At 43.5% G+C, this 24,123-nt stretch overlaps 1 protein-coding gene across 6 annotated transcripts in view; it reads left to right on the forward strand.

Moving 5' to 3' along the window:
• The window catches only part of Spire1 (spire type actin nucleation factor 1), a 132,901-nt gene that overhangs the window by 76,868 nt on the left and 31,910 nt on the right, over nucleotides 1-24,123 (forward strand). For all 6 annotated transcript variants that reach the window (XM_048806730.1, XM_048806727.1, XM_048806731.1 and 3 more), the window contains 4 exons: nucleotides 6,714-6,791; nucleotides 7,580-7,744; nucleotides 22,486-22,572; nucleotides 23,400-23,529. In XM_048806730.1, the coding sequence (XP_048662687.1) occupies nucleotides 6,714-6,791; nucleotides 7,580-7,744; nucleotides 22,486-22,572; nucleotides 23,400-23,529 (460 nt within the window). The remainder of the gene's footprint in view (nucleotides 1-6,713; nucleotides 6,792-7,579; nucleotides 7,745-22,485; nucleotides 22,573-23,399; nucleotides 23,530-24,123) is intronic.

Genomic DNA, 24,123 nt, shown 5'->3' on the forward strand with positions numbered 1-24,123 from the left:
GTATAAGAGACAGCCCCACCCCCAGTATCACAGAATTGCAGCATTTAGGTGCCTGGCAATTCCTCCCTAGACCCAAGATTGTTTAATCCCTCCAAGTGGTGAACATGTCACTTTTGACAGACAGAATCTGCCACCAGATGCCTGTTTGTGTGGTTGCCGTTTGTTCGTTTTAGTGAGGCCATCCATCGTTTGTGACTTTCAGGGTCCTTATCCCAGCCTATCTTCGTCTGACATGTTCCTATCGTGCATGTTATGTGTGCACAGGACGTTTGTCACATTGCAGTCCTGGCTGCTCACTGCTGTCCCTGTTCAGATGTTTCACAAGAGTGCTTTAGTGAGAGATGGCGGAGGAGCTCCTCTAGGTGCCCGTTGCACAGGGGAAGTGACATGTAGTTTAAATGGTTAACGATGTGGAAAAAAAGCAGTGATCTTTAAGATGGAGATTTAACCAAAAAGGGGAGACATGTCTGTGAGCTGACATTGAACTCTCATAAATGAATTAATATTATTCTCCGAGCATTTGACAGACTTGTGATTCACAGGGTAGATTCTGTTTATTTTTTCCTCAAGATGCCAGGAACTGAAAATGTTGGCATGGAGCAGTTCTAATTGCTAGCCTGACATGGTTATGTCAGAAATGTGGAGAAGTAATTACCGTGTGGGTGCTCCCAATTAGAGCTTTCTCACCATATTCCAGGCACAGGTTGGCATCTGTGATTACATTTGTGCAAGCAAATTAAAAAAAATTTTTTCATTCACAAGCTGAAATAGAATTCACAGAAGCTTGTCTGTAAAGCAGGACAAATCTGTAATTGACAAGTAGCTCATTTGTCTTTCTGGGAACTAGAAAGATCAAACTTGTTCAACTATAGTATTTACAGACTCTCCACTTGCCGCAGTCTGGCTGGGCACAAAATCACGAGCCACCACACAGCTTGTAGATTCAAACAGCAACTCTTTATTCCCGAACTCACACCAGCCGTATACAAACACGTTCTGGGGAAATCCACGTTCTCTGCCCAAATCCACCTCCACTGGGCTTCTGTCTCCCAAAATATACTCTGAATCCCGTGAGAACTCAAGGGGAACTCAGGCAGCAGGATACGCCCTATTCCCAGCAGGAATAATCTTAAACCTTAAACCTGGAACCTAAACTGGGAACGCCCTAAACACGATTATCTTAAACCGGGAACACCCTAATCCGCCTTGGTCCTTGAGCAAGGTCACCTACATTCAATGTCACTGCAACATGGGGTACGCTGGCAAGGAAATTGTCATACCTACTTGGCTAATGGCTCCCAGCATCCACTGTTTTACCTTGATTTGTTGCTGAGCCAGGATTTGATTTTATGAAGAAGAGAAGTATCATTTGGTAAAACGAACTCATAAAGAGTAAAGTGTTTTTGTGATGGAATAAAAATTGACAGTCAGCTCCTCATGGACTTCCATTGGCCCTCCACATCTACTGTCTCCCGAATGCCCATGATGAGAGGGCTGCTTTCTTCTCTGTTATTTTATGTTATGTTAACAAAACCCTAAAAGTGGTTGTTATTATCTGCATCTCACAGATGAGGATGGGCCATTTAATACCATCTAGAATCACACAGCCTAGAGGATCTACGCCACCAGAGAGTTCTGCTCAGGAAAATAAAGAACCTGACGTTCTTGGATCATTTGTTTAAATTATCTGCAACATCTTAAGAAGAGATGGATTTTCTTAGTAGCAGGGAATTGGGGTTTGAGCTCAGCCCAGACAGAGGCAGAGACGGTGAAGGCCTGTGTTGGGTGGCTGTGTTGGCGAGCCGTGCTGACTGGACCTGGTTGCTGCTTCTCCTGCGCTTGCACCAGAGGAGCACAGGAACAGAATCATGAACTCGGCTCTTGGACCTGTGGTGACACATTCTGTCACAACTTTAATTGTAAATGACAGAATCACACTCAAAATAGCATGGGAAAGGTAGGGAGTAGTTAGTTGGCTGAATAATGGGGACATCCAGTTGGCTTTAGGCACAGTTCTAATTAGGACGGGCTTTCCCACCCCCTACCCTTCCCAGGACAGGCGGGAGGCCGTCCTCTAGCCATGTTCTTTCAGGTCAGTGACTCCCATGGAAATTTGTTGGTTATTTAGGTCAAAGTCTTGGAGGTTCACTGTCTTGGGAGCCAGTCACAGGGGTCGGGCTGTCATATCCTTGCCTGGTGAGGATGAGGTGAGGTGCTGGCAGTGGACCAGCTCTGCTCAGCCACAGGGCATACGTTGCCCAACAGGAAAAGGGCCTTTGCCAAACGAAGGAGCCGGAAAATTTCTGGGTCCAAAGAACGGCTGACTTTGAAGGGATGTGTAGTCCAGTGCAAGTCAAGATTTTCTTAAAATTCATAAAACTTTGGCTGCTGTGTCTGTTGTAATGATTTTTAATGTCCTGTGTTATGGATTTAGTTTCCCCAGGAAGTAGACTCCAAGGGGTAAAATCTGAATTCAGGTTTATGAGGAGTGCCTTGGGGGACCCAGAGTGGTGAGGGAGCGTACAGGGACCGCAGCGGACCCACCAGAAATTGGGGTGGCCCCGAGATGTCCCAGATTGAAGCTGTGTGCTTCCACACAGGCAGGACAAGTGTGGGCTGCCCCAGAGAGGAGAGCCCCCTTTGGTGAGGGCAGTTCCTGGAAGGGAGGAAGTGAGGAGCCCCTGTAGTTCGGCAGCCAGTAGAAGAAATTTCCTTCCCAACTTGGAAGGCAACTGACTGCAGCTTCCGCTGCCCTATCATAGAATAAAATTAACTCCAGGAAATGTGTTCTGTTTACCTGTCACTTTAATGCTCTCTGGCATATCCCTGCACTGTTGATCAGAGGTCCCAGTTTGAGGGCCACAGCAGCGACACTGGGAACCTGGCACAGGGGAGTGAGAAGGTAGATGCAGTGGGGGAGAAACCAGAGCGAATGAACGACCGAAGAAAGAGAGACTTGGGCCTTGCCAGAGGCCTCCCAGCCTCTGCCTATGGGTCTGATCCTGGGGACCACTGGAGTGTGGTCAACAATCCAGGCCTGGAAGGGTTCCTTCCCATTTTCCTTCTGCTGGTTTAGAGGTCATTGGCACTGATCCTTGCCATGTGTTCAGCCTCCAGTGATGGGAGAACGTGAAGCGAGAACTCCATTCCAGCTGGGCAGGAGCAGCAAGCTGCTGCTGTGTGGGGACAGGGGCTGCCCGAGCGCTGGTGCGGCTGCGGGCTCGGCTGGCCCAGGCAGGGGGTTTCAGCAGGGGGTTCTGATGCTGCTGGAGCCTTCCTGACCTGCTAGCACTGTGATTGCTTCATTTCCTCTGTAAGGTGCTAGAATGGTTCCTTTCCCTTTTTTTTTTTTTTTTTTTTTTTGACTGAGATCCATTCCTGGACAGGGAGGAAGCCTGGGTGTGGGATGGGACACTGAGGTGTGTAGTGTGGGTGCTGGCGGTTTTCCTGAGCTACAGAGCACATTTCTCTGGCACAGATGGATACCTCTCTCCCAGCTTCCCTGGAGATCCTGAATTGAAAGGAGAAAATGCAGATTTCCTTCTGAATAATTTTCCCTGTGATTGAGCTTCTTTTAATTAAAGGTGACTTTTATTAAGAGCTCTTGAAGACATATAAGCATTTAAACATTCTTGGTTGAAAGTTCTTAATTCACTTATGAACAGATGCGTACTAAATGCCAGTGATGTGCCAGGCACCTGTCAGTGAACAGAATATGTGAAAGTCTCTTTTCTTACTCAGGGAGATGGTTAGTAGTAGTGAATCGTAAGCTGAGAAGTCAGGCTGTGCTCTGCAAGAAGATGTAGACCAGGGGGAGGGCCAGTGGCTTGGAGTTTGGTCAAGGGCGTCCCCATTAAGAAGGTGACATTTGAGCAACGATGTGAAGGTGAAGGATGTGAGGGAATTGGCTCTGGGACCTTCGGATCCGTTGAAGCCTTCTGGGAAGGGGAGCAGTGCAGCCCCAGGACTGCATGGGGAGGAGCAGCAGGGGACCCAGGCATTCTCCACTCCCATGGCACAGGGAGCATGCTGCCACAGCACCTGCCTGGGAACCCAGGGGCAGTTCACCACCTGGAGTCCCTTTCCTCTCACCATTGTAATTGTTAAAAATTAAATAACTAGAACAATATACACTTTAAGTCATTCATTCTTTTTGAATGGAGCCTGAGTCACACCACCAGAGAACAAAGTAAACTCACCAGATCCCCCTGCCTGGTCTCCTCCTCGCTCAGTTCTGATGTGGACACTGGTGAGGAGTGTGGACTTGGGCTGGACACAACCGTTGTGAATCATCAGGAGTTTTTAAAAAGATACCTGACCCCTACCAAAACAAATCAGGGATTTTGAATATCAGAAATATTGTGTGTGCCAGTTTGATGTATCTAAAAAGGTAGAAACGGTGGAGTCCTAATTTAGTAATAATGATCACTACTCAGATTCCATGTAAGGTCATGCCACCCACTGTCTGCAAAGACCAGCCACAAGTAATAAATTCTGTCCTCTTTCCTTACATAATATCAAAATTCATTAATATTCATGAATGTTTATTTTAGCAAAATAAAGTAGAACTGCATCCAGCTGTTCTGAGGGTTGGATAAGCCACTGGGGTAGGATCAGGATATGTCAGTTGCCTGGAGGGCCACTGTTATCATAGCCTGGTGAGGCCTCACAGCCTATTCATACCGGGGAGCCTCAGGGGAAGACCCCAGGTGTGCTATTCAGCCAGTCAGAGCCTTGGTTCCCCTCATTATGGGCCATGGCAGGGGTACGTGGTAGTTGCCTGGAGGCTTAGCAACTTGTTTACCATGACCCTACCACCCTGCTGTGGGTAAGACCAGCATTGGGAAAGAGCCTAGCTCCAGAGGAGTGCAAGGGCCTGGAGAGGTGGCCCAGAAGAAAATCCAGATGTGTATGTTTTGGGTTGCTTTCTACCAAATGTATATGTGCCCATCTCTGCTGTGTTTAATTGATTGCATTTTAAATTTTGGTACATATTATGGTGTAATGAACTGTGATTTATTATACTTGTAAGGTACGGGGAGCTGTCCTGGGAGCCTTCTGCATGCCAGCCAGCATGCCAGGGATTTACTTCAGCAGGTGATCTCCTCATGCCCTGGTGAGGGAGGTAGTGGTGGTTTCCTTTTAAAGTTAAGAGGCCCAAAGAGGGTGTCTTAGGCAAGACCAGAGACTCGAGGAGTGGCAAGGATCTTATCACAGCATCTCAAACAGGAGACTTGACTTGGCTCTTTAAAATAAGTGTATTCTGCTGCCTTTCCTATCCTCTACTATCCCCCATCCCCTCCCCTCCCATCTTCTCTCTCTACCCCATCTACTGTAATTCATTTCTCCCCCTTGTTTTTTTTTCCCCTTTCCCCTCACTTCCTCTTGTATGTAATTTTGTATAACCATGAGGGTCTCCTTCCATTTCCATGCAATTTCCCTTCTTTTTCCTTTTGCCTCCCACCTCTCACCCCTGTTTAATGTTAATCTTCTTCTCATGCTCAACAGACACTAGTATAGCAATATGTAAAACAGTGGATGTGTAACCGATGTGATGCTGCAATCTGTATATGGGGTAAAAATGGGAGTTCATAACCCACTTGAATCAAAGTGTGAAATATGATATGTCAAGAACTATGTAATGTTTTGAACAACCAACAATAAAAATTAAAGGAAAAAAAAAGAAAATTAAAAAAATAAATAAATAAAATAAGTGTAAATACATTCTGAAATAACCAGAAATACTTTTTTCCCCCCCTGGGGAGAGTAGAAATAATGCATTATTTGTACTCCATTTTCCCTGAGTGTTTTGAGTAACTGCATATGCACTCTTTCATGTTATTGAAGGAAAAGAAGCAGGTGATGTGTTCCATGTTCACAGATGGCCAGTGGAGGAGTTAGGAAGCTAAGAATAGTTAAGAAATGTTTCATTTGTATTCTCATATAAAACAAGTCAGATTTCATATAGCTCATTGAAATTCAGCCTAAGTGTAAGCAGGTAAATATCTCAGCACATAGAAAAATACAGTAGGGTTGATGACTCTCTAACTAGGAGACAGGCCGCAACTTCATCATTAATATGTGAACATGTGCGTTACAGTCAGGATGCTCCTAAAGTTGCACACGTTGAACTGACGCAATTGAAAAGGTCTTTTTTTCACTTGCAATGTATTTATTAAGTTATTTGGTGAACGGATGGTGCAGCAGATGTAAGCCCACTGTGCTGATAAGGGCCTGGAGGAAGGGAGTCTCTTGAGGGAAGGGTCCAGCTCATTCGGGATGGAAGGGGCTTCCCAAAGAACTGGAAGTTTCTGTTGAGCCTGGGATCTGGAAGAAAAGAAGTAGTGAAAGGGAGCCTTGTGGGCGAGGAGGGGAGGGTGCCCAGCAGGGATCGCCTTGGGTGACAGGACGTGGTGTGGAGTAAGGCATCTGCATGGAAACCGAGAGGGGCTGGTGCAGGTGTGGCCCTGTGTCCTTTGGAGGAGTAGTACCGCCTAGGCCAGGGTGGGTGGTGTGGGGCTAGGTAGGGAGAACTGGGGCCATGGCCTAGAGCCAGCTGCCCCAGGCTTCCTCATAAGACTATATCCATTTTCAGGGACTTCTCTCCCTCAGTGATGCCTCTGTGTGTATCTTGTCTGATCTGTTAGAAGTTTTAATTTGAGAAGGGCTTAGTGAAATTTTCATGCCTGTTTTCTTTTTGTTTTAACCGGTAGAATCTTAAGAAGATTCAAGAAATGGAGAAGAGTGACGACTCCAGCACAGACCTAGATGAGCTGAAAAACGCTGACTGGGTGAGGCAGTGGGGTCCACTTCCTGGCTGTTCAGTGTCTAAGACAGTGTGACTTAGGACTGTAGTGTGAATTGATCGGACGTAAATTTGAATGCCTGGTTTAACATGTGAGGAAATATCTGTTCCCATTTTTAAAAGCTTTCCTATTTTATCAGCCATCTTTCATATCTCTGGGAATTTTTGAAATTTTAAAATACCAACATTTCTAATGATACTAGTACCCGGATGTACGCTTACGTGCACTCAAAGTCAAACCTGTTTTCAGGATTAGGTGCAAGACTAGCATGCAGTGCCTTCATTTATCCAAAGACAGTTCCTGGATTAGGGTCCCAGGGCTTCAGAGTAAGTAGTGTGGAGTCTGCCCTCTAGAGCTCCGAGCAGGAGCTGGATCACAGGCCAGTGATGGATGTGCTCCAGGGACATGAGCCAAGCCTCCACTGGCCTGCTTCCAAATCCCAATGATGCACACTAGGGGTCCTGCCCTTAGTAAAACAGTGACAGGACAGTGGGCGCCCTGAAGCTTTCAGGTGTCAGAGGGAGGCACACTTCAGAATTCTGACTTTTTTTGAGCAAAGCTTTAAACCCAAGTACCTTGTCTGTGAGCGCTTGTGACTTCTTGGCTGACTTTTATTTTTAGTATCCTAAAATGTTGTTTTTAGAGTTGTTTTTGTTTGGTTTACTCAGCATTTTGTACTCTTGAATCATTCCTTTATTCTACATGACTGTAGCTTTTCAGAAAAAAACTATAAATTTACTTTATTGATGCCTCTTGACCTGTGGTTCTTTCAGGCCCGATTCTGGGTCCAGGTGATGAGGGATTTGCGAAATGGGGTAAAACTTAAGAAAGTCCAGGAGCGGCAGTACAACCCACTGCCCATCGAGTACCAGCTGACCCCCTATGAGATGCTGATGGATGACATCCGGTGCAGAAGGTACACCCTGCGGAAAGTGATGGTGAGTGACCACAGCCATGAGTGCTCTCAGAGGGTCGAGTGATGATGTTTGTTGAAATGGTCTACATTATTATTATTATTATTATGGTACTGGAGATTGAGCTCAGGGCACTTGACCACTGAGCCAGATCTCCAGTCTTTTTTTTGTGTTTTATTTAGAGACAGGGTCTCAATGAGTTGCTTAGTGCCTTGCTTTTTGCTGAGGCTGGCTTGGAAATCATGATCCTCCTGTCTGAGCCTCCCGAGCCGCTGGGGTTACAGGCGTGCACCACCACGCCCAGCAGTGGTCTACTCTTTATATTTTTTAAAGCATTTCTTCTCATAAAAGTAATACTTGATCATTGGAAAATATTTGGAAAATACATTATAAATTTCTCAAAGGAAAGTTATAAACTTATAATTGCACAAGCAAAGAAGAACTTTATTATGTGGAAGACATCCCTCAATCTTTTCTCTTTGATTTCATTTGGATAAAATGGGCTAATTTCATTTTGTCACCAGTTATTTTTGTTTGACATATTGTAATGTTTTTTTCCTGTCATTATAGTCAATATTACCCTTTCTGAATGGCTCTATCTTTTGTAGCTATGGCTGAACCAGAGTCCATTAAGCTGATTGCCCCATACCCAATCATATGCAGCCTGTTTTGTGTGTTTTTTTGACGTTTGTCTTCCTGAATAGCCACAATGAAACCCTTGGGTTCAGGTCTTAGAGTTGGAATGTCTAGTGTGCCAGTAGCCTGACAGCTCTACCTGTCACGTATGCCTGGAATCCGACCACGCACCCCTTCCACTTTGGCCACATTGTCTCTTCCTTGGACTGTGGAGGTGGAGACTGAGTGAGGTGCTGGGCTGGGTCTGGAGGTACCCTGCACCCTCCTGCAGCATGCTGTGTGGCTGCTGGCTCTGCCCCGTCAGCCTCTGTGCTCTGTCAGCCTCACTGCCACACACCTGCAGTGCCATGTAACAGCAAGAGGGGCTTGTGTCTTGGACCACAGAGGCCAGGGCAGCCCCTGGGAAATGTGGCTCAGGGACAACACTGTGTCATGAAGTTATATCTCCAGTTCATGCCACAGTGAGCATTTGTGACCATGCTGGCTGGGACAGCAAGGTGTGCTGTAGGGTGGTGGCCACCAGTAGGTTTTCATGCTCCAGTGAGTCCTGAGTGATGGACAGGTAACAGGTGCATCCAGGTGCAGTTCCCCTTACTTTTGCATAAATTTTCCACACAACATTTTTTGTCCTCTGTTTGCTTGCTCATTGTAGAAAGAAATGAATAAAAGCAAACGTGCTGTGTACCAAAACCTTGCCCTTGGTCTGTTCTTCCTGTTCACTCCCTTATTATAGATAGGCAGGTAGGTTGATGGTCATTTTACACAGAGAGTGACATGTAGTACTAGAGCCTTTTTCAGTCTGTAAAGGCGACTGTGGATGATCTCTTTGTTTAATGGTGGCTCAATATTTCCTTGTATCCAGACAGCAAAAGCATCAGAATGAAAAGTGGAGTGTGCTGCCGGCTTGTGCCTGGTTCTCTCCCCTCCCAGCCTTCTTTTCTCCTGTCGTGATTTACTTCCCATCCCATGAACGGACATTTAGGTTGTTCCCAGTTTCATCATTTTAATCAGGATTAGGATGATCATCCACATAAAAACATTTTGGGTCTGGGGCTGTAGCTCAGTGCAGAACTCTTGCCTAGCATGTGTAAGGCACTGGGTCCGATCCTCAGCACCAAATAAAATAAATGTATGCTGTCCATCTACAACTACAAATTTTTTTTAAAAAAATCATTCATTTTTCTCCTGGGTTTAAATTTCTGCCGGAGACATGAATTGATAAAGATAAGGCATATTTAAAAATTTAATGCATTTTGCCAGTCTTCTCTCCAAAAGGTTGCACCAATTTGTATGCTTTCTAGTATTGCAAGATAATACATTCCAATCCTGTTGCCAATACGGGGTAGTGTTATCATTTTAAAAAACATCTACTTATTAGAACTTTATCCATTCTGATTGGGCAAGCACTTAGCATAAATCTCAGGTAGTTTTCCTCTGTAGCCAGAAGGCATTTTTGAAAAATTCGTCAGTAGTTATAGTAAGCCCAGTTGGTCATTAGCATTAATAGTTGATCTAACATTAATGTCTTTTACCTGCTACCCTTGATATTGTTAAATCTTTACATTTGTATCCAAAAAATAATTGTGTTGAATAGTAGGTAACGTTTCTGATACTAAGAATTACTAGGAGAGATTCCCCTTGTAGCTGCTGATTTAACAGATTCCACCTGGGGCCTGGGTATTTGTACATTATATAATCACTCTCTGTGAGGATTATGGAAATAGTAATGTCTGATAGAATGTGTGTTGGTCAGCTTTTTTGTCACTGTGGCCAAAGGACCTCACGAGCAGCTTAGAGGAAGAAAAGCTTATTTGAGCTCATGGCTTCCGAGGTTCAGGTCATGGATGGCCAACTCTACTGCTCTGGGTCCGAGGACAGAGAGATCATGCAGAAGGGCCTGGTGTAGGAAAGCAGCTCAGAACATGAATCAGAGACAAAATATGAACTCCAAAGGCACGCCCTCAGTGACCCACCTCTTCCAGGCACACACTGCCTATAGTTATCACCCACTTAATTCATGTCAGTGGATTAATCTACTGCTTAGGTTACAGCTCTTAATCTAATCTTTTCACCTCTGAACATTCTTGCATTGTCTCATGTATGAGCTTTTGAAGGATATCACATATCCAAACCATAACAGAATGACATCCAACTTGGAAAGTATTTGCAAGCATAATTACTTTTTTTCCTGGGGAAAATAAAAGGCTTTGAAAATAAGAGTCTAGCTAGGTATGGTGGCATGCTCCTCTAATCCCAGGGGCTCAGGAGGCTAACGCAGGAGGATTGAAAGTTTTTAGCTCCAGCAACTTAGCAAGACCCTAATCAAATCAATGAGATGTTGTCTCAAAACAAAAATGGCTGGGAATGTGGCTTAATAGTTATGCACCCTCAATCCCTGACACCAAAAAAATAAAGTGTACAGTTCAGTGACATTTAGTATATCACAAGATTGTACAGTCTCCACCTCTATCTAGTTCTGAAATAAGTTTCATCCTCCTAGAAGGAAATCCATAGCCATGATGGGTCACTGGTATCCCCCACCAGCCCTGGCAAGCACTTCTCTGCTTTGACTCTGAGAACTTACCTGTCTGGATGTGTCATGAATGGAGTCATGTGATGTGCCACCTTTTGTGTGTGGCCTCTTTCACTTGGCCTAATGTTCTTTAAGTCTATCCATCCTGCTAGCATGTAGGAGCGCTTCATTCCTTTTCATGGCTGAATAATCATTCCACCCCAGGGATAGACAACATTGTACTGTGTGTTGCTTGGTAGATATTAGGTTCTTGTCACCATTGTGCAGTGCTGGTGGGGTTGCTGTGAACCATCACTTGCGAGTGTCTGACATCTCATTTCTTTTCTTTTGGGTGTGTGCCTCGGCTAGAGTGTCTGGGTCACATGGTGATTCTGTGAGTGACTGAGCAATCACCAAACTCTTTCCACAGTGGTAGCACATTTAATGTTCCCACCAGCAGGGGACGCGGGCTCCTGTGTTCCACATTTTTGTCAACACATATTGTCCATTTCTGCCTTTAATCATAACTGCCCTGGTTGGTATGGCGTGGTATCTCTTTGTGGTTTTGATTTGCTGATGACTGATGCTATGGTGCTGCTATGTGTGTGTTCATGTGTTTGTGGGCCATTTATGTGTCATCTTTGGAGAGGTGTCTGTTGAGGTCCTGTGCTCATTCTGCCATGATGTTGTAACGTTCCTTTGTATGTTCTAGATGCTGAATCCTCAATATACACAATTTGCAAGTATTTTATCCCATTTTGCAGCTGGTCATTCTTCTGTCACCCTCTTGATCCTTTGGTGTTTACAAGGTTTTAGCTTGGCTAAAACAGTTGATCTGTTTTGTCTTCTATTTCCCATGCTTCAGGTATCCATTGCCAAATCCAGGGCATGAGGATATCCTCTTGTGTTCTCTTGTATGATTTTCACTTCTGGTGCTTATGGTCTGGTCTTTGCTCCATTCTTGAGTTAATCTGTATGTTGCATGTGGTAAGAGGTCAAGGTCAGGCTCCTGTGTCTCAGCACCCAACTCTGATGTATGAACAAATATGTATGGATTCATTTCTGGATTCTGAATTTTTTTAATGTAAATGTCTATCATTATGTTTTCATTACCATAGCTTTGTTGTGATTTTTGAAATACAGAAGTCAGCCCTTTTCTTTTTCAAGATTGTTTTGGCTTTTCAAGTTTCCTTGAAATTCCTTATGAATTTTAGGATGCATATTTCTACTTAAAAAACAGCATTTGGGATTTTGGTAGAGGTTGAATTACATATGTGGATCACTTTGGGCAGTTTGTCATCTTAACAATTTTAAGTCTTCAGTACATAAACATGAGGTACTACTTAGATCTTCTTTTAATTTCTTTAAGCAATATTTTCTAGTTTTCAGTGTATGAATCTTGTGCCCCATTGGTCAAGCTAGCTTCTTTTAAGTATTTTATCCTTTTCAATGCTATTATAAATGGAATCATTTTTAAGATTATTTTTGGTTGTTCATTGTTAGTATAGAAATGCAGTTGATTTTTGTGTATTGGTCTGGTATCCTATAACTCAGCTGAGTTTGTTTGTTCTGATGGTTTCCCTGGTGGCTTCTCTAACGTATTTTTATTTCATGCTCGTGTCCTCTGTGTGGACCCTTGATTGTACCTCTTCCTCTTCTGTCTGGATGCCCTCGAATTGCCCAGCAAGGACTCCAGCACAATGTTAACTAGATGTGGCAGAAGCAGGCATCCGTGTCTTGTCCCTGGTCTCCTCAGGACATTCACTCTTCTGCCACTGAGTGTCATAGTAGATTGTAGTATTTTATAAATGGCTTGTCATGCCAAGAAAATTGTCTTCCAATTCATGTATGTTGACTGTTAGTTATTGTTTTGTTTTAATCATAAAATAAGTGTTAGATTTTATCAAATCCTCTTCCTGCATCAATGAGGACAATCATGGAAGTTCTTTTGCTTTATTCTGTTAATGCAGTGGATGGAATACCTTGAGGGATTTTTATATGTTGGACCACCGTTATATTTATGGGATAAATCTCACTTCTCAAAATGAACTTTTTTTTTTCAGTACTGGGGATTGAATCCAGGGGTGCTTATCTAGTGAGGCACATCTCCAGGCCCATTTATATATTTTATTTTGAGACAGGGTCGTGCTAAGTTGCTTAGGGTGTCACTGAGTTGCTGAGACTGTGAACTTGGGATTCTCCTGCTTCAGCCTCCTTGCTACTGGGAGTACAAGTGTGTGCCACCAAACCTGGCTGAACCATCTTTTTGATATGCTGCTGGAGTCCCCTTGCGAGGATATTGTGCATCCATTTGATGTGGTGTTTTCTTCCCTTGTCTTGTCTTAGCTGCAGGGCAACGCTGGTCACACAGATAAGTTAGGAAGTCTTAGCTCTTCTGCTAAGCTTGTGAGAAGCATTAAAGTCTGAGTGAAGTTCACCAGTGAAACCTCCTGGTCCTGGACTTTCTCGACTGATAGTTGTCCTTGGGAGGCTTTTGATTGCTGGTTCGATCTTGTTCCCTCCTTCAGGTCTTCCCCAGGGTGTTTTCTGCCTTTCTTCTGTCTTCCCTCCCCTCCTGTTGTCTATTTCCTCTAGGTGACCTAGTTTGCTGATGTACAATCATCAAGTACAGACGTTTGCTGATGTACATCTTATAGTCCTTCGTATTGGTGCGCAGCCTGTTTAATATCCTTGTTTTCTAATTTTATATTTTGGATCCTTTTCTTTGGTTAGTCTAGGTAATGGTTTGTCACTTTTATTGATTTTTATCAGGGAAATACCTTTTGGTTTTGTTAATTCTGTCCACTGCTTTCTGCTCTCTGCTCATTGTCTCCTCTCTGTTCTTTACCGTTTCCTCCGTTTTCCTCCTGTATCCATAGGCATTGTTCTTTGTTCTTTGTGGGGTCCGTGGGTTGTGGAGTCAGGTTGTTGATTGAGTCCTCATTGAGCTCAGGGGTCTGCAGTGTGGACTGCCCTCTGCGCACCACTCCTGCTGCATCCCGTGTTTTCCTTTCTTTCACTTTCATTATCATTGAACCTTTTGGTGGTTTGGGAGTATGTTTTTAAATCCCTCATATTTTCGAAGTTTTCATTTTTCCTTCTGCTTTTGACTTCGAGTTTCAGTCCATTATGGGCAGACGAGTTAGTTGGTGTGGTTTCAGTGTCTTAAATTTGAGGTATTTCTCATGGCCTAGCGCTGTCTGCCTGGATGCATGTTCTGCTGGTTGGTTTTGGTGTTTCCAAGCCCTCTCTTTTCTCATTGGCCCCATTGTCTAGTGGTGAATCCCGAATGGAAAATGGACTGTTGAGCCTCCACCTGTTGTGGAGCTTTCCCCTTCTGCTTTCAGCGTTTGCTCCCTGTGCTTTGGAGCTCTGTGGTCTGGTGTCACCCCCCCGCGACAAGGGTACGTGGGAGACCAGCCTGTCGTCTCCAAAGCACCAGCTGTTGGAACCACCCTCCGACAGAGGTAGTGAAGCGCACTAGACCAGCTAGTGTCTCCTGGGCTGAGCGAGAGGGTAAGTATCAAGACCCGGCCCGCCACCCAACCTTGCCCACACAATCACACCGAGTTGGGAGATGAGTCAACCGTGAAGGTGCAATAATCTCAACTTTATTGTGTCAGGGACAAGGTTATATAGTGACAGGAGGGACTAAGAAGAAACAGTAGCAAGAACCAATAAGGAGCAGTTACGACACTATCACTAAGGGGCCTAGGCAGATTTCAGATTAAACCATTAGGCGGGACTAAGGTCAAAAGCCCACGCGAATGCCAATCCAGCCAGGTCACATATACGGAAATGCTAACCCATGAGGCCGCCTCAGCCAACACCCAATAATGGTCCCGGTCCCAAGGGAGGTAAAAGGTCCCAACAGTCTGGTGCATGTCCACCTACAACTGTGGAATGTTCCGGATGCGGGGCCTTTGTCTTGATGAGTGTTTCCTGAAGCTCCAGTCTGACAGCAGCGTTGCTGCCCTGTTCTCTGTACTGCTATTGCACGGAACATCTTTTTCCATCCTTTTCTCTCAAACCTGCTCATGTTGTAACTTTCTTTTAACTTTTTATTTTATTTTGAAAGTATAACTGCTCATTGTGGGGAAATTAGAAAATGTGGGTAAAAAGAAAAAAAAAATTGCACAGTTCATCTACTCTTAAGACCACTTCTACCATTTTTAGCATGTTTGCTTCTGAATTTTCTCTGTAAATGTGTAATGTATAATTATAAAAATAGAGTTAAAGTGGACAAAATGTATTGGAACTCTTTCCACCTGCTTGATATGTTATAAACTTGGTTCTGTATCATGAAATACAATTGTGTATCATTTAAAAATTTTTTAATACCTAGGTTTTATATAGGTAATAAGTAACCCACGGTTAAACTAGAAAGACATGTGGTGGACATTTGCAAGTCTCTCCCGGGGCTCCAGTTTTGTTCCTAGAAATGGTCAGAAATCTGTCCATCTTAGTACAGCCCTCTTGTGTGTGTGCACGTGCACGCACACATGTGGGCCCCATCTATGCTCACATTTGCACAATTTTACCATATTATAGATATTGTTTTGGGTCTTTATCTCTCTTGCTGATCATTATGTTAACAGCATGTAAAAAGTTTTCTTCTTATTTTTTGTAGCTTTATTATATTACATTCTACATTATTTTTAAAAAATTTATTTATTCTAATTTGTTATACATGACAGTAGAATGCATTTCAATTCATATTACACATATAGAGCACGATTTTTCATGTCTCTGGTTGTACACAAAGTAGAGTCACACCATTCGGGTCACACCGGTGGCCTTTCTTACCCATGCCCCCTCCTTTTCCCTTCCTTTGCCCTATCAAGAGTTTGTCTGTTCCTCCATGCCTCACCCCACCCCATCCCCATTATGGATCAGCATCCTCCCATCAGAGAAAACATTTGGCATTTGGTTTTTTGGGATTGGCTAACTTCACTTAGCATAGTATTCTCCAACTCCATCCATTTACCTGCAAATGCCATGATTTTATTCTCTTTTAATGCTGAGTAATATTCCATTGTGTAATATATAGCACAGTTTCTTTATCCATTCATCTACTGAAGAGCGTCTAGGTTGGTTCCACAGTTTAGCTATTGTGAATTGTGCTGCTATAAACATTGATGTGGGGTTGGAGATGTGGCTCAAGTGGTAGTGCACTTGCCTGGCATATGTGAGGCACTGGGTTTGATCCTCAGCACCACATAAAAATAAAATAAAGACATTGTGTCCACCTGAAAAAAATAAAAAATAAATATCTTTTTTAAAAAAATTGATGTGGCTGTGTCCCAGTAGTATGCTGTTTTTAAGTCCTTTGGGTATAGACCGAGGAGAGGGATAGCTGGGTCAAATGGTGTTTCCATTCCCAGTTTCCCAAGGAATCTCTATACTGCTGCAGCAATTTGCAGACCCACCAGCGTGCATGAGTGTACCTTTCTCCCCACATCCTCACCAACACTTATTGTTGTTTATATTCTTAATAGCTGCCATTCTGACTTGAGTGAGATGAAATCTAAGAGTGGTTTTGATTTGCATTTCTCTAATTGCTAGAGATGTTGAACATCTTTTCATATATTGATTGATTTTATATCATCTTCTGAGAAGATGTCATTGGGATTTTGATTGGAATTGCATTAAATTGTATAGTACTTTTGGTAGTCATTTTGACAATACTAATTCTGCCTATCTAAGAACAAGGGAGATCTTTCCATTTTCTAAAGTCTTCTTTAATATCTTTCTTTAGCGTTCTGTAGTTTTCATTGTAGAGGTCTTTCACCTTTTTCATTAAGTTGATTCCCAAGTATTTTTTTATTTATTTATTTTTTGAGGCTATTGTAAATGGGATAGTTTTCCTAGTTTCTCTTTCAGAGGACTTGTCCCTGATGTACAGAAATGCCTTTGATTTTGGGGTGTTGATTTTATATTCTGCTAAGTTGCTGAATTCATTTATTAGTTCTAGACGTTTTCTGGTGGAATTTTTGGTACATCCTACGTTATTTTTAATGCCTTCAAAATAATCTCTTGAGTAGGCAAACCATAATTTATTTAACTAATCTATTATTGATATTTCCCATTTTTTAGTATTGTGTAAAAACTGTATTAGTTTCCTTACATAAATTCTAACCACCAAATTACTGGATCAGTGACTATGCATGCTGTGATGGCCTTTGATAAATATAATCAAATTATCCAAAATACTTGTAGGCAACTTGTGCTTTGAAAATTATATATATATATATATATATATATATATATAAATAAAATAAGATCAAAGCTAAAATTATAGCTTTACATATTTCTGAAAGAAACTATATTCATTTTCTTAAAAGTGCATGTGTTAGAGTAGGTGTCAGGCCACATATTTTATGCACCTCTCATTAATGTTTTGAGTATCAACAAATAAGCATAAATCCCACCTTTGATTGCTAATGCTTTGAACAAATATCACGGTGTGGACATCAATGGATGAGTCAGCCTTGCTGAAGGGGAGGCCGAAAGGTGTTAAGAGTGGAGTTGGTGGCCGCAGGACCATCTTGATTTGATTCAGTCTTTCTCTTAAACCTGTCTTCGTACTGTTTACAGGGACACTGAAAACAAGCCGGGCAGGGCAGCTGCTGGGGGAAGACTGCAGCGGGTGACTGGGGTGAGGTGGCACTGTTCTGCTCCTTGAGCTGGGCAGGGGGCTCAGTGGAGCCCCTTCCATGCACGTACTTCCTCTCTGTGCGTGTGGTACTTCAGTGAGGCTGACACCTCCACCTGAAGAGCAGGCCTTCAGGCTGGGCTGGGGCTCAGTGGTAGAGCGCTCACCTCGCATGTTCGAGGCCCTGGTTTCCATCCTCAGCACCACATAAAAATGAATAAATAAAATAAAGGTATTGTGTCCAACTACAGCTAAAAAATAAATATTTAAAACAAAACAAAAAAACAAGATCAGGCCTTCTTAGGTTTTAGTATTTCACATGGAATGGAGGAGTCCTCGGTGGCACAGGAGCACTGCATCCTCAGCTGACCCTGTTCCTGAGCAGAGTGGCCTCGTTCTGTAAACATCACAAGTCTTGCTGTTTACACCTACCATAAACTTTATGAACCAGTTCAGCATTTGTCAAAGAAACCACCATCCTAAAGAAGCTGATACTAGAGAAAAAAAAAAGGAAGATTCAGGGATGATCAGTGCATAGACGGAGGAGATCAAGAGGGAGGGGAGGGGCACTGCAGAATCATTTTAGCAAGATCATGTTAGGTACATGCATAAAGGTGCCACAGGGAATTTCACCTTCATGTACAAGTAGAAAGAACCTGTCAGAAATGAACAAATAAATGAGCAAAGGGATTTGAGTAGAGGCAGGAGAATAGGGGAGGAAGGAGGAGAGGAAAAAAGAGGGAAATGGGGACATTCTGTTAAAATGAACCCAACTACTTTGTATGACTGTGATAGAGGAGAAGGAGCTGCAGGTTGGAGTTTAGCCTTGGGTGGGTCTTTGTTCATGCACACGAGGGGCCCCCTACATATGAACATGTGACTAGAATTGAAGTACAGGATTTGAGAAGCTTATACAGAACCAAAAATTGATTGATCATTTTATATATAATGATGTTTGCAGATGTTCATTCTGCAAAGTGAAGCAGTCAGTGTGTTCATTAAATAAAATACTAGGAACAGAAATGGGTTTTTCCGTGTGTCTAGCAGAGAAGCGTAGAACACAGGACACACTGAGCATCCCAGATGTGTTGGGCCTGGAGGGAGAGTCCTGGAGCAAGCCCCACAGCGGTCCAGATGTTGGAGCGTGGAGATTAGGTCATCGCACCAGCCTGTGGGCAAGGGACTCTCTCAGGGATGGCAGGAGAGGATGTTGAAGCAGGGGGCTCCCAGAGGGAGATGGAGACACCACCACCACGGCCCTCCACAGTGCACACAGACCACCTGGAAGACCCACTGGACTCAGAAGTGAAGGGCCCCAGGGTTCTGCAGTCTAGGAAGGCAGGGCTAGGTTCCACTTATTGGAACCCATGGTCCACAGACTGTCAGTAGACAGCAGAAACACATTTGGACCTGTGTGTTCATTTGGTGGTGAAAGAGGTGACACTGTAAAGCAGTGGAGGAAGAATGACATTTCAATAAATGGTATATGTTCATTTAGATTTCCTTATGGGAAAAGAGTACATTTTGACCTTTACTTCAAAGTATACACAGGAGAGAAAACTAAGTCTCATGTGGCTTTAGATCTCAAAGTGAATGTGCAACAGTCAGTTTCTGCAAGGTAACAGAGTCTCCATGAGCTTCAGGTAGGCAATTTCTTAAATGGACTGTGAGGGTGTGGTGCCGGAAGACGCGTACAGCAGTATGCCTGATAGTGTTGTCTGCAACAGCAACAATGTGAGCGTAACCCAAGGTCCATCAGTATGAACAGGAGCAAGCACATGGAGTGTGGGCAGCAGTGTCCTGGAGTCTCAAGAGTGGCGAGCAGCAGAGGCCACATAGGAAAACTGACCTGTGAGTCCTTTCACCTGAGGTTTTCAAAAATGCATGATAAAGCCTTTCCCCGGCTCTTCACTAATGATGCTCTATAGTCAGACTTTATCTACCAGTCTACAGGTAAAAATGTGTTCTTATTTATAAATCTCATGTTTTTATGAATAAGTTTAGGCACCTCTTTAATGTGTTTAAGCAGCTAAGTGCAGTGGCCCAGAGCAGAGGCTCTGGAAGCAGGCACTAGTGTTTGAGTCTTGGGTCTGCTCTGACCGTATGGTTCCGCCTGTTTTGCTTCTGTGCCTTGGATTGCTCGTTTTTGAAATGTGGGTAAAAGTACCTGCCCCATAGGGCTGCAGTGTATCAAAAAGTACAAAGATACATAGTCCTAGGAAATGCTTAGAACACAGCAGGTACTTTGCAGTATTTTCTAGTGGCTGTAGTTTGTTTGTTTATTTATTTATTTAGGTGGGATTTTTGTTTTTGTTCTTGTTTTTTTTTTTTTTTGGTACCAGGGACTGAACCCAGGGGTGCTTAACCACTGAGCCACATCTATGGCCCTTTTTAATATTTTATTTAGAGACAGGTTCTCACTGAGTTGTTAAGGCTTCACTGAGTTGCTGAGGCTGGCTTTGAATTTGTGATCCTCCTGCCTTGGCCTCCCAAGCTGCTGGAATTACAGGCACATGCCACTGTCTCTGGCTTCATAAATGTTTCTGTAAAGAGTAAGTGCACACCATTTTCACTCACGATCCATGCATCCCTGAGGTGCTGTGCCATGGTGTCTTAGGTTTAATCCTAAGGTTTAGGCTACATAGATGTACCACAGTAATTCTCTGCTTTCTGCATATTTGTAATACTATTTGTGACAATTGACTGACTCAACTCTATTATATATTGTTTGGAATATTAAATTATAGAGATGTAAAACATTTTATTTGATTTTTTTTTAATCCCAAAATGTTTGAGCGGAATGCTTTATTTCGTTATTTCTAACAAATAACTTTGTCCTTTAAAAATAGATGTAAAAACTTAGCATATTTCTGTTGTAGTTGTATTTATTGTAATTCACGAATTTTTGATGTGTTTAAATTTTTTAGCGTATTATATTTATACATAATAGTGGGGTTCAGCCAGTCACAGTGTCACATGCCTATAATCCCAACAGCTTGATAGACTGAGGCAGGAGGATTGTAAATTCAAGGACAGCCTCAGCAACTTAATGAGACCCTGTCTCAAAAGTTTAAAGAGGACTGGGGTTATAGCTCAGTGGTAGAGTGCCCCTGGGTTCAACCCCCAGTACCTTCTCAAAACAGGGGGTCTGTGTTATGTGCATTTATGAATTTTGATATTCATATAACATGGTTTTCTCCATTTCAATCCCTAGCAGTACCCCCAATTCACAAATTTTTAAAATTCAAATAAAACATGGAGAAAAATTTATCATGTAATCTGCTTATAACTTTGTAACTAAACAACCAATTCAGTAATTTAATTGTATCTATCTATGGGGAGTGGGGATCAAACCTGGGGCCTGTATATGCTAGGCAGGCACTCTATCACTGAGCTATTCTGCCAGCCCCATGATATATATCTTAATAGGAGAAGAGATTATATTTGGCCTTGTGTGTTTGTAAATATGTTAATAAGATTCCCTTTATCTGTTTAAAGTTCAGTTACCTAAAAAAAAAATTATTTCAGAAACAATGCAGAGTTCAGGATAGATGTTTTAAAATATTGAAAGGGGATCCTTTTGTGTACTAGAAGTTTTATGTTTGTTTAAGTTATTTGGCTCAAAATTGAGATCAGGTTTCTGTAACTGATGTAACTTATTTTGAGTCTACTGTTTGTGTCCGCGCAGGACACGTTTTCCTCTGCAGTTCAGGCTTGATGTGTACCCGGAGATCCTGCCCTGCCAGCAGGCTGGCCTCACAGGGCTGCTTGTGCTTACCTGCTTACCCCACCTTCCTGTCCTCTGTAGCATGCTACTGACCCTCATTCATTGCAGGGACCAGGAGGCAGCTCCTGCCACTGAGGAGGCTGTTTGGTGACAGGGTTCACAACCCCAGCCTCATTTAAGCCAGCTGTGCTATCTCTGCGTCTTGCCACTGTGATGGAAAGAAGAGTAAAGCATACAAAAATCAGCTGTAAAGGTAGATGCTGTTCTGCTCCGGAGTAGCATTGTGAGTAATAGGAAGTTCTCATTGCTTCATACACTAAGGATTTTTTTTTTTTTAATCTTATATAACATGAAACCCCTGTCATATCAGGTCCCGGGTTCTGCTTCCAAGTCGCAGCTCCTACCTTTAGTCCAAGCCCCAGCCGCCAGGCCACATGCTTGGCTGGGCTGGGCTGGTTATTGCTGCTGAGACTTGCTGTGGGGCCACCCAGCCTTGGTCAGGCCTGGGGAGGGCGCCTGGAGGAAGAAGCCACAGGCCTGGAGGTGCAGTTCAGTTTCTGTTTTGTTCAAACAAGATTGAGGAGCAAAGGTGGCCAAGTGGTCACAGCTGTGCCTTCTGGAGTGTCAGACTGAGTTCAGGTTCTTACTTTTGCGGCTTTCTGAGGATTTTTCATATTTCTAAAAAAAAAAAAAAATAAGAATTAGAAAAAAAAACTTCTTGCTGTAAAATGAGAAGATCTTAGAGTATTTAAGTGAGAGGCAACTGGGGCTGCAGTAACTCTTCTGCCTACTGGTCTTGGGAACATGGGCAGCATCTCCTCCACTACTAGAGTTTCATTTACAGAATATGATGTGTGTCACCTGTCCTTCCTGCTACCTTGGTTTTTCCAAGGGTGAGAATATGAAGTGAAGTCTTTTTATACTATAAAAGGCTTTATAATCACAGTGTTTATTCCGTTCACATGCATGATTTGAGAAACTTGATTGGAAGGCTGTGTCTCAAATATCTCAAAATGGTGGGACTAATGGGAACTGTGGGTGTTTTCTCAGTTCCACAGTTACTTTTGCTGAGAATCACAGATTTTTTCCTCCTTTTTATTGATTTGACATGTGTCCTTGGGGGAGCCAGACTGCACTTCACCAGTTTTGCATTGTCATTTGGGGAACACTTCTACCTAGAAGTTCACCATGGTACATCCTGGGGTCAGCTGGGTCTTTACCTTTTGTCTCCGTAGGTGAATGGCGACATTCCTCCTCGGTTAAAGAAGAGCGCTCACGAGATCATCCTGGACTTCATCAGGTCAAGACCTCCTTTAAACCCCGTATGTAACTTGACATTCCCCTCGCTGCCAGAGCTACTCCCTGCCAGGGCTCCTCCCTTGAAGGCAGCTTTCCCTAGTGGTTGGTGTATCTGAGCTTTCCTTTTAAGAACGATGAAACCCAAGTGTCATAGAAAAATATTAAACTCATTCAATATGAGGCTATCAGGGTGTTTTTACTCAAAACACCCAACTCTGGTGCAAGACCTGGCTGGACAGCTGCTCGGTTGAGGCAGGCCTGGTGGTTTCTAGGAAGAAGGCCTCCCGGGTCCTGTTGCTGTACCCATCCCTTCTACCACCTAGCACAGCGGCCTTCTTATCTCCTCTGTTAACCAGGTTCCTTCTGGTGACCACAGAGTCAGAATACTCATCAGGAAGAGCCTGGGGTGAGGTGAAATTGACAGGCACACTAGCTCTGCAGCCCAGTAGGCACGCATCTCCGAGCCATTAATTGGCCTCTCTGAGCCTTAATTTCCACAGAGTAAAGAAAATAATAATAGTCTAAGAAGGTTGTGGTGGGTCAGTCAGGGTCGTCAGCTGGGGAAGCAGTGAGGGCAATGATCAGGCGCAGCTGACTCCTGCCCTGTAAGCATCCAGGGCTATGGGTGTGACTTGAGCAGCACAGATGCTTCAGGGGAGCGGAGCAGAGCATTCATGACCAGAGCACGGTGGAACCCTGTGCTCTTCCTGTTGCTTGAGGAATCGTGATGTTTAATGACTTGTACTGGTTATCAAGCAGCAGTCCAGTCCATGAAATATAAATCACGATATTGGAAAGACTGTTGAAGCACGAACACCCAGATCTCTAGCCATTATACTCTTTTTTCAAGGCTTCAGCCAGAAAACTGAAACCAACCCCACCACGGCCTCGGAGCCTGCATGAAAGAATATTAGAAGAAATTAAAGCAGAAAGAAAGCTGCGGCCTGTGTCCCCGGAAGAGATTAGACGGAGCCGATTGGGTGAGTCCATTACCTCTCGCACTCTCAGTTTGTGGTCACCTCTGGGAAAGACATGTCTGCAGTTGCTCTCCGTCACCTCCCTCCCCCTCTCCACATCTGTCACTCACGCACACTGACACTCGGAGTCTGTGCTGGAAGATTTTCCCTCCTGGCCCAGTGGAGGGGACTCTACCAGGACCCATGCTGAGGCTTCCGGAGAGGCTCTTTACCTCACTGAGTACCCGTCCTTCATTAGCAGAGAGGGAATAAAGATCCTGCCCACTACGTTGTGGCTTTTGTGTAAGAAATAGGAGTGTGGTAAAAACATTTCATAAATAGCAACATTTTTGCAAAGATCGGGTGTTGTGTTTTGGGAATGTAAATAGTAGATACATGATCTTACTTCATATTTCTGTCATCCTAATTATGGGTGTTATGTGTGAGAGCACCCATTATCACTAGGTAGCACTTATTCCCAAACTTCCTTTATGGTTATTATTTTTTAAATATTTATTTTTAGTTATAGGTGAACATAGTATCTTTATTTTTATGTGGTGCTGAGGATGGAACCCAGTATCCCACGTATGGTAGGCGAGCACTCTATCTCTGAGCCAC

This window comes from Marmota marmota, unplaced genomic scaffold (genome assembly GCF_001458135.2).
Source record: "Marmota marmota marmota unplaced genomic scaffold, marMar, whole genome shotgun sequence".
Lineage (NCBI taxonomy): Eukaryota > Metazoa > Chordata > Mammalia > Rodentia > Sciuridae > Marmota > Marmota marmota.